The sequence below is a fragment of the Rutidosis leptorrhynchoides genome, chromosome 10 (assembly GCF_046630445.1).
Source record: "Rutidosis leptorrhynchoides isolate AG116_Rl617_1_P2 chromosome 10, CSIRO_AGI_Rlap_v1, whole genome shotgun sequence".
In the NCBI taxonomy this organism is placed as follows: Eukaryota; Viridiplantae; Streptophyta; class Magnoliopsida; order Asterales; family Asteraceae; genus Rutidosis; species Rutidosis leptorrhynchoides.
The window spans coordinates 292,305,556-292,316,870 of record NC_092342.1 but is presented as its reverse complement, the minus strand read 5'-3'; the positions used below and the strand labels follow the sequence as shown (position 1 = coordinate 292,316,870).

The 11,315-nt window shown below is 35.1% G+C and overlaps 1 protein-coding gene across 1 annotated transcript; it reads right to left on the bottom strand.

The window, feature by feature from the left end:
* Positions 1-1,662: 1,662 nt before the first annotated feature.
* Positions 1,663-10,802, bottom strand: LOC139871152 (uncharacterized). Its single transcript, XM_071858890.1, has 2 exons — positions 10,573-10,802; positions 1,663-2,506 (listed from the first exon to the last, which is right to left on the bottom strand). Exons 1-2 carry the CDS (start codon positions 10,800-10,802, stop codon positions 1,663-1,665), a joined length of 1,074 nt encoding a protein of 357 aa, XP_071714991.1.
* Between the last annotated feature and the right edge of the window lie 513 nt (positions 10,803-11,315).

Sequence of the window (11,315 nt, the reverse complement as noted above, 5' to 3'; positions counted from 1 at the left end):
CCCGATGTCGTTTCCTGCATATACAATATTCAACCAAGTGCTACTCTTCCCCTTTGGCTTATTAGGACCAGAAGGTAGGACTAGCAAGTTAGACCCATAGATACTTTGTAAGACTTTAACCCAAAGTGAGTTTGACTCGATTTTGGCCCTCCAAAACCATTTTCCCAAGAGTGCAATGTTTTTCCCTCTAAGCGAACCAATGTTAAGTCCACCCTTTTCATATGGTGCAATAGTCTCGTCCCATTTAACCCACGAAATTTTTAACACTCACCCGACCCGCGCCAAAAAAAGTTTCGACGTATACTCTCTAGGTTTTTAAGGACACTCAACGGGGCACGAAAGAGAGAAAAGTAGTATAGCGGCAAACTATTTAGAACCGACTTAACTAACGTTAACCTTCCACCAATGGAGTCCGTTCTTGCTTTCCAATCCGCAAGCCTCGAGTTGAATTTATCTATCACGGGTTTCCAACTTTCGACCCGACTCATGTTTTGTCCGATAGGTAGCCCAAGGTAAGTACACGGGAACTCGCCAACTTTACAATTTACTCGACGGGCCATTCGTTCTACCTACTCCTTCCTCACTCCTATTCCAAAAACAAGGCTTTTTTGGTAATTAATCTTAAGGCCCGACACTCTTTCAAAACAATTAAGAAGCTTCATTAAGTTGCAAAAGTTTTGTCTACTCCAATCCCCCAAAAAACTTTGTCGTCCGCGTACTGAAGGTGAGAAACTATCACTTAATCCGCCCCAATCTCGACACCTCTAAAAAGTCCACAATCAATTTCCTTCTTAGCAAGTAGGTTCAGACCCTCCGCCGCTATAATGAATAAGAAGGGTGACAGGGGATCACCTTGCCGTACCCCTCTCTCCAGGTTAAACTCGTGAGTGGGAGAACCGTTGACTAAAACGGAGACGGAAGCCGATTTGAAGCACGCAAACATCCATTTCCTCCATTTTTCCCCGAATCCCATGCTTTTCATTATCTCCAATAAAAAAACCCCAACTCAAGCTATCAAAGGCTTTCTCAAAATCCACTTTAAACATAAGACTTTTTTTTCCTTTTTTTTCGGAGGTAATCCAAAGCTTCATTCGCGATCAGTGCTCCATTGAGGATGTATCTTTCCTTTATAATGGCACTTTGCTCGTCACTGATGAGAGTTAAAATAACTTTCCTAATTCGGTTTGGAAGGATTTTTCCAAGCATTTTGTAGTAGCTCTCAATTAGGCTTATCAGACGAAAATCGTTTAGGCACAGCAGGTTAGATTTTTTAGGGACCAAAGTAATGAAGGAAGCGTTATAACCTTTCGAGATTTTGCCTCTTTCCCAAAACCAATTGAGCGCTTTGAGGACGTCAAGTTTAACTGTATCCCAATGACGCTTGAAGAAGTTGAGTTTAAACCCGTTGGGACTGGGGGCTTTCGAGGAACCATACTCCTTTATAGCATCAAGAACTTCGCTTTCGGTGAAAATACCTTCTAATGCACCAGCTTGTTCAATGGTAAGCTGATTTGTTGAAATTTCATTAAAAGTCGCCGCTAACTTCATTCTCATACTCGCAATCTGTTTTTTGAATAGTGCCTCGAAGTGATCCAACACCGCTTGTTTTATCTCGGTCGGGTCTTCGTTCCAAACACCGTTAATGTGGAGCCCCCGAATGTTTCATTTTGAGTATCTTCTACGCATTGTTGAGTGAAAGAACTTGGAGTTCTCATCGCCATCGGTGATCCATTTTAATCTCGATTTTTCTTTAACCATGTTCAATTTGATTTTCTCCTTCTCAACCCAATTCCGTCTAGAAAGAAGCCATTTTTCTCTTTCGGCATTTGTCAGCTGTCTGTTTTCGGCTAACAGTTCCCACTCAGCAACTTCCTTTTGGAATTCTTCAATTTTCTTATCAAGGTCCCCCAAGGAAATAATGCTCAGCTCTTTTAGAGCAATTCTCGTGTTCTTTAGTTTATTTCGCAAGTTACAGTCCATGCGATTACCCTCAAGAGTTTGCCCCCAGACCTCTTGTATTACCTTGTCCGCTCCTTCCAAATCCAGCCATTCATCAAAAAAATTTGTGGGTTTTGGCCTGAAATCAATATTTTTATCCCGAAGAATAATAGGGCAATGGTCCAAGAGTTTTCGTTCAAGAGCTAACACAGAAAGTTCGTCCCATAAAACACTGAATTCCTCCGAGACCAAGAACCTATCGAGCTTACTAAACTTGATTCCATTGTCACAAATTCTAGTAAATTTCTTTTCACCCATGGGTACATCAATCAAATTAGTTTTGACAATAAACTCATTAAACCACTTAGCTCTTCTTTCAATAAATTCACAGTTTTGTCTCTCTGCTTGGTCTCTAACCTCATTAAAGTCTCCGCGCAAAACAGTTGCCATGTCCCGATCACCTACAAGATTTTCAAGACCCGACCACAATTTTTTCTTATTAGAGTCATCGTGAGGACCATAAACATTAAAAATAGTTGATACAGCCCCCTTCCCTTTCCATTTCCCCCTTTACCACGATAAAGAATTTATCTATAATGGAATGCTCAGCCTCAAATTCGTTGGCGTCCCATATCAACATCATACCCCCTGATAGTGCTCCAAATGAACATATATTTAGTATCAATATCCCTCCGATATGTAAAGATTTCAGTTGCAATTGTTCCATTTTCATGTAATATTCATTTATATTAAATAAGTGCGAAGACAAAAGGCGGAAACAACGAATTGAAGACGCAAAGGTCCAAAAAGCTCAAAAGTACAAGATACAATTAAAAAGGTTCAATTTATTGATAAGGAACGTCTAAAAATGACAAGAGTACAAGTTACGAAACGCAAAGTACAAAATATCTCAGCGTACGCAAGGACGTTCGAAAATCCGGAACCGGTACATGAACCAACTCTCAACGCTCGACACAACGGAAAAAAAATTACGAGTCTACTATGTATATAAATATAATATAATATATAAATAATTATAAAAATTATTTATATATTATATATATTTAAATAAAAACCGTCGGCAGCCTTGGATCTTGAACTTGTGGGCTGGTTTTGGAACCTCCACGACTTGCGGAGCTGGAAGGCCAAAATGGCCGCGACTCGCGGAGCAGTGAATTTCAGTTCTGGCTATAAAAGCTCTCGAGTTCTGCATGTAAAATATATAATAAAAATAATAATAATACTCCGTATATAAAAGAATAATAATAATAATACTCCCTAGTATAATATAAATAAATATATATATGTATATATAGTATAGATTAGTGTTATATTAGATTAGTTTGGGTTATGAAAAAGTTATTTTTACGGGTTTTTAAAGTCGGAGCTCTGTCCGTGTAACACTACGCGATAAATAATCAATGTAAGCTATGTTCTCCTTTTTAAATTAATGTCTCGTACTTAAGTTATTATTATGCTTATTTAAAACGAAGTAATCATGATGTTGGGCTAATTACTAAAATTGGGTAATTGGGCTTTGTACCATAATTGGGGTTTGGACAAAAGAACGACACTTGTGGAAATTAGACTATGGGCTATTAATGGGCTTTATATTTGTTTAACTAAATGATAGTTTGTTAATGTTAATATAAAGATCTACAATTGGGCGTCCCTATAAATTACCATATACACTCAATCGGACACGATGGGCGGGGTATTTATATGTACGAATAATCGTTCATTTAACCGGACACGGGAATGGATTAATAGCCACTAGAATAATTAAAACAGGGGTGAAATTACATTCAAGGGTAATTGGTGTAATTGTTAACAAAGTAGTAAAACCTTGGTTTACACGCAGTCGATAACCTGGTGTATTCATTAAACAAAGTATTAAAACCTTGTTACAATTCGAATCCCCAATTAGTTGGAATATTTAACTTCGGGTATAATAATAATTTGACGAGGACACTTGCACTTTATATTTATGACTGATGGACTGTTATGGACGAAAACCAGACGGACATATTAAATAATCCAGGACAAAGGACAATTAACCCATGGGCATAAAACTAAAATCAACACGTCAACCATCATGGTTACGGAAGTTTAAATAAGCATAATATATTTTATTTCATATTTCCTCGTACTTTTATTTATTGTCATTTTAATTATGTTATTTATTTTATATTGTTAGTTAAATATCGTCATTTACTATACGCTTCGCTTAAAATATAAATCGACAAACCGGTCATTAAACGGTAAACCCCCTTTTATATATTATTATATATATATATATATATATATATATATATATATATATATATATATATATATATATATATATATATATATATATATTTATATATTTTGTACAAATATAGTTGTTTAAAAATATAGTGTGCAATAAGCCCGCTCCCTGTGGAACGAACCGGACTTACTAAAAACTATACTACTCTACGATTAGGTACACTGCCTATAGTGTTGTAGCAAGGTTTAGGTATATCCATTTTGTAAATAAATAATTAAAACTTGTGTAATTTGTAACGTATTTCGTAGTAAAATATAGTACTATCACGTACCCCTCCGCTACATCATCAAGTTTTTGGCGCCGCTGCCGGGGACTCGGCAAAATGCTATATTTTTAATTTATTTTTGTATAAATATATTTTTATATATTTTTAGAAAAACAATATAAAAAAAAAACACGTTTTTCAATCTCCGCGACTTGCGGAGGTTTTCTGGTACGGATCACCGCGACTCGCGGAGCCGCCCTGGCAGACCTGACCACGGAACCCTAATCGCATTTAATACGGAGTATATTAATTATTATTATTTTTAAAACCCTAATTAGTTTAATTAATTTAATATTTAGTTTTAATTTTAATTAATTAGTAATAATTAATTTTAATTAGTTTTATTTATATATAAAAATTAATACTATTATAAAATAAATATAAAAATAAGTAATTTTATCACTTTTTGTAATTTGTATCCTTTTATTTAGTGTAATCATAATATTTTGTATATTTTTCATTCGCAATTAGTTTTAAAATTAGTTTTTCCGTAGTTATTTTATATGTATAGATTCTTAGGCTTTGCCGTAAAATCCCTTAAGTGCTTTTTCTTTAGATTAAAATTTAGGCGCTTTAGAATTTTGCGACGCCGTTTTTCGCTTTAGTTTTAAATAGATTTTAGTGCCTTTAAGTAATTGACGTTTTCTGAATAAAATTGCATTTACCTTTAGACCTTTAGGCGCAACTTTTTAGATATAATTTTTAGACTTTTAAGTTACGACGCGCTATTTTCTTATTTTTATTTTTCGACGTTTTTCGACACGCATTCTTTTTCTTTCTTATTTCTCGACGCTTTAGTTTTTAGGACTTAGAAATTTTCTCTATTTCTTATCTAATATCTCAAACGGAAAGAAAAATTATTTAAGTGGTTAAATTAATGGACGTTGACAATTTTCTGCTTCGTAGTAATAGTTGGATTTGTTAGTGGCTGAGTTGTGAGCTTCCGATTTAAAGGGTTCTGGCTCCCTGCTGCATCTTTTGGCTATTCGAAACGTGGGCAAAAGCAGAAAAGTCTATTAATTGGACAACTTATATAAGTTTTTCTATTTTTATAACTAATAGGATAATTAGTAAATGCACCACATTGTAGCTAAAATTTGGCCATCGCAATAAAATGGAAAATTTTGAAAACAAGGCTATGGAAACTCTTTTTGATATCCAAAATCAATTAAATCAATACTCTCAAACGAGTGTTGATGACAATTCATTTGGTCAATCTTGGATCACGAATGACGAAACAATAACTGGTTGTGAAATCTGTAGAGATTATCACTCAACATGGGAATGTTATTATTACGTTCCTATGGAAAATTACGCACCCACGGAACCTGAATGGAATGATTATGAAGAATACAATTCAAATTGGGATTATTCCCAAGAATATTTCCAAACTCAACAACCAGTAGACGAGGAAAATTATGTGCCTGAAAATTCTTTAGATTATATGAAAATCAAACTCGAAGAACTTGATGCTCAAAATGAACAAATGAGAGAGTTTGTAAACCGGCAAGCTGAAACTCTATCAGACTACACACCTGTTGATCTGAGGAGTCGTGTGCAAGAAAATCTCATATCATCGAATTTTGATGAATTCGAGAGCTCCGAAATCACCAACTATCCCGATGATACTTTTTATTCAGTCTTACCAATTTCACAACATATCGACACATTAGCCTCTACCGACGAAATCATCGATCCATCAATGGATAAAGAAGAAGTAAGGGTAACAAATTGGTACTCTTGGGAATACGATAACGTTGAAAATTTTACCCCCAAGGCCAAACCGAACTTCACCATTCCACAACCTTCCAACCCAATATTCTCAATAGACGAGTCATCCACCGGAAATGAACTACAAGCTGTAATAGATAATGACACCTCAAATTTCACCCAATTGGGTAATAGAGGTGAAAATTTTGATCCTGAGAATAAAAGGAAGGAAATATTAGGAATTATCCACCCTATAGAAATAAGTATGTCGGTGTATATCGATCCATTTGACCAAGAACCAGAAAAGAGACATATCCATTTACTAAAAGCTACACTTAAAAAAGAATTAAGTAGTGATGATCGGGTGGGTCTAAACTTTAAACCCATTAATATATTTTATACCACCCGAGATGTAAATAACTGGCTCACTATTTTAATTCGTGGAACTTATTCTACCGACTTCACATGTCGTCAGCTAAGTGTGGGGAAGTTTAACCCCACTTAACGTTAAATTAGGGGTTCGGGTTAGTGCATAACTCGTTAATAAAAATACACAATTAGGGTAAAAGACACATTTTCAAATATTAGCAAACAGTTCAGAAAAGCAACCGTTTTTGAAGAAACACATGTGTGAAATAACAAAAGAAGGAATGAACGATGAGGCGCGCCATCTATCATTCGACGAGCTTTGTAATTACAAACTGGGTATTTTCAATCACTTTTCTACACTAATCACCCTCATGAATTTATAATTATAGTCTGATTTCATGCAAATGAGGGCATTGCATGATCTCAAGTGTGGGGAAGGGTTATAAATTCTCTCGGGTTTATACTTGGTTTATTTGCCAAATTTTATGAAAATTTGAAAAATTTTCAACTAAATGAATTTAAAATCATGTTTATATATATTTATGAACGGTGAAAACTAGGTGTTAATACCGAAATTATCGTTACCTCGGAAAGGACATAAATTGAGAAACACCCTAAAACGATTGAATTCATTTAAAATGGAATAAAGGAGAATAAAAAGGCAAAGAAAGAAACTAAGTGTGGGGAGAATGTGCCAAGTTATTCAATTAAAAACTATCTATCACATGTTTCTGTAAGGTTTATTACAGGTGCTTTTGTTTTGGACTAAATTAACTATTTTACCCGATGAAAGAAAAGAAAAGATGGATCTACACGATGAATCAATTCCATCATTAAAAGGAAGTAAAGTCTTTCGAAAAAGAAACGCGCTTCTTGATTTAGGTCAGGAAGTTGTCGTCCAGACCAGCTGTAGGTTGACGAAAAATCTAGAAAAGTCATCTCTAAAATCAGCAGGAAATCCACGGACCTCAGCATCAAACAGGGTCGCCAAGTGGTCAGATTTATCCTAACCATGAGAAGGATTTATCTCGTACAATGGGGGGGACACCGTGCAAATTAGCTTGATAAGACTAATGAATCAGATCTCCAGAAAGGATAATCTCCTTAAAAGATTAAAAATCAGCTTTTAAGCCTGATATTACTCAATCCTTGAGATTGACCTTAAAGATTGAGAATTACAAACTCATGGAATTCAATGATATCTAAACTCGAGCTTGAACGAGAAAATATTTTGATCAAAATTAAAACCGATTTGTTTTCTGAAAACCCATTTTCAATGCGTTCATTACCATTGAACGTAAAATCCTAGGAATTCACCTGGAATTCATTAGGTCACCTGAACCAAATCGGGTGTCAACCGTAAGAACGGTGGTTGCATATTGGTCGAAGACAGGACCTTTTGCCAAGACCAAAAAACTATAGGGTGATCTTTACTATTGCTCCTACAAAGAATAGTATTGCATCCGACACGTTAAAGACCATAATCAAAAGCATGTCACGGGACATTGCCTTAACAGTTGCTTGTTCATCGCTTTCCTTTACAACCGGACGGTAGTTTACCGAAAGGTAATATACGGGACAAGTAAACTGGACGTGTTGCTTTCCTAATACAAGGTTAGCAAGTGGGTGACACAAAACCATAAGTTTTGATCTAAAATTTTCAAATCTGAAACCCACCAACCCACAAAAATATTTTGCAAACACCGGTGAAAGGTTATTCCGGAAAACTTATCTAGGGTAAAAGCTAGATTGAATTTTCAAAAGATCAAATGTTTTCATAAAGATCCAATTTCCTTAAGGATCTACATTTTCATAGTCATGTGGGACTGTAAACCGCCTTTCAAATGTGCACTTTGCTTTGGAAACCGAAAGTAAATCGGCTATTTGATTGCAAGTGTCGTTGACCTAAACCCGAGGCAACTGTGGATGACACACCCACCTTTAACCATGGTTCTATCATTACTATCATTGTTTATACCACCATATCAAAATCACTGATGTACAAAGTGTGATGAATAAAAAAGTGATTCATGTATGTTTTTATTTCAAGACTGTGTTGCTTGAGGACAAGCAACGTTCAAGTGTGGGGATATTTGATAGTGCTCCAAATGAACATATATTTAGTATCAATATCCCTCCGATATGTAAAGATTTCAGTTGCAATTGTTCCATTTTCATGTAATATTCATTTATATTAAATAAGTGCGAAGACAAAAGGCGGAAACAACGAATTGAAGACGCAAAGGTCCAAAAAGCTCAAAAGTACAAGATACAATTAAAAAGGTTCAATTTATTGATAAGGAACGTCTAAAAATGACAAGAGTACAAGTTACGAAACGCAAAGTACAAAATATCTCAGCGTACGCAAGGACGTTCGAAAATCCGGAACCGGTACATGAACCAACTCTCAACGCTCGACACAACGGAAAAAAAATTACGAGTCTACTATGTATATAAATATAATATAATATATAAATAATTATAAAAATTATTTATATATTATATATATTTAAATAAAAACCGTCGGCAGCCTTGGATCTTGAACTTGTGGGCTGGTTTTGGAACCTCCGCGACTTGCGGAGCTGGAAGGCCAAAATGGCCGCGACTCGCGGAGCAGTGAATTTCAGTTCTGGCTATAAAAGCTCTCGAGTTCTGCATGTAAAATATATAATAAAAATAATAATAATACTCCGTATATAAAAGAATAATAATAATAATACTCCCTAGTATAATATAAATAAATATATATATGTATATATAGTATAGATTAGTGTTATATTAGATTAGTTTGGGTTATGAAAAAGTTATTTTTACGGGTTTTTAAAGTCGGAGCTCTGTCCGTGTAACACTACGCGATAAATAATCAATGTAAGCTATGTTCTCCTTTTTAAATTAATGTCTCGTACTTAAGTTATTATTATGCTTATTTAAAACGAAGTAATCATGATGTTGGGCTAATTACTAAAATTGGGTAATTGGGCTTTGTACCATAATTGGGGTTTGGACAAAAGAACGACACTTGTGGAAATTAGACTATGGGCTATTAATGGGCTTTATATTTGTTTAACTAAATGATAGTTTGTTAATGTTAATATAAAGATCTACAATTGGGCGTCCCTATAAATTACCATATACACTCAATCGGACACGATGGGCGGGGTATTTATATGTACGAATAATCGTTCATTTAACCGGACACGGGAATGGATTAATAGCCACTAGAATAATTAAAACAGGGGTGAAATTACATTCAAGGGTAATTGGTGTAATTGTTAACAAAGTAGTAAAACCTTGGTTTACACGCAGTCGATAACCTGGTGTATTCATTAAACAAAGTATTAAAACCTTGTTACAATTCGAATCCCCAATTAGTTGGAATATTTAACTTCGGGTATAATAATAATTTGACGAGGACACTTGCACTTTATATTTATGACTGATGGACTGTTATGGACGAAAACCAGACGGACATATTAAATAATCCAGGACAAAGGACAATTAACCCATGGGCATAAAACTAAAATCAACACGTCAACCATCATGGTTACGGAAGTTTAAATAAGCATAATATATTTTATTTCATATTTCCTCGTACTTTTATTTATTGTCATTTTAATTATGTTATTTATTTTATATTGTTAGTTAAATATCGTCATTTACTATACGCTTCGCTTAAAATATAAATCGACAAACCGGTCATTAAACGGTAAACCCCCTTTTATATATTATTATATATATATATATATATATATATATATTTATATATTTTGTACAAATATAGTTGTTTAAAAATATAGTGTGCAATAAGCCCGCTCCCTGTGGAACGAACCGGACTTACTAAAAACTATACTACTCTACGATTAGGTACACTGCCTATAGTGTTGTAGCAAGGTTTAGGTATATCCATTTTGTAAATAAATAATTAAAACTTGTGTAATTTGTAACGTATTTCGTAGTAAAATATAGTACTATCACGTACCCCTCCGCTACATCATCACCCCCCGACATCCCGGTCGTTTCCTTTTGGATAAAATCGAAATCATTTGAACCCCAGATTAGGGAGACCCATTTATTATTTACATGGTTACATTTGGTTTCTTGCAAAGCCACAACGGCAGGTTTTTCTCGGTTAATTAGTTTCCTAAAATCGCTAATCTTACTATCTTTCCCGGTCCCGAACCCACGAATATTAAGAGATAAGATTTTCATAATGATAAATAAAGAATACAAAGATATGTAAGGAGGAGATTAGACCTGCTCTTCCTCCCATACGAGTCCGATATCCTTTGCAAATTCACCGAGTTCAACACTGTCTTCTACTGACTCATCACTATTCTGACCGCTGCAACCAAACACCCTATGTGACTTGGACCTCTTTGAGCGAAGGTTCCCAGCCGTTCGTTCCTTTTTTGATGACCTTTGATCGTGCATCTGTCCGCTTGAGCTTGAGTTCTGTTTTTTGTTCCTCGATTGGGTCGATTTCGCACCCTTGTGTTTAGAGCGAGCAAGACACTTTGCCCTCATAATTAGAGATGAGGCTCTCCAATTCCCCGACTGCTTTATCACATCGCTAAATCATTTGTCAATTAAGGTGGACTTTTATGAGTCTGGACCTCAATATTAATTCCATCATCGCAAACCCCTGCAAAATTTGAGTCAATATCTGAGAGGGACTCGGTTTCATTGATTTCACCTTCTTCGCAATTGTCTTCCAGGTTAATG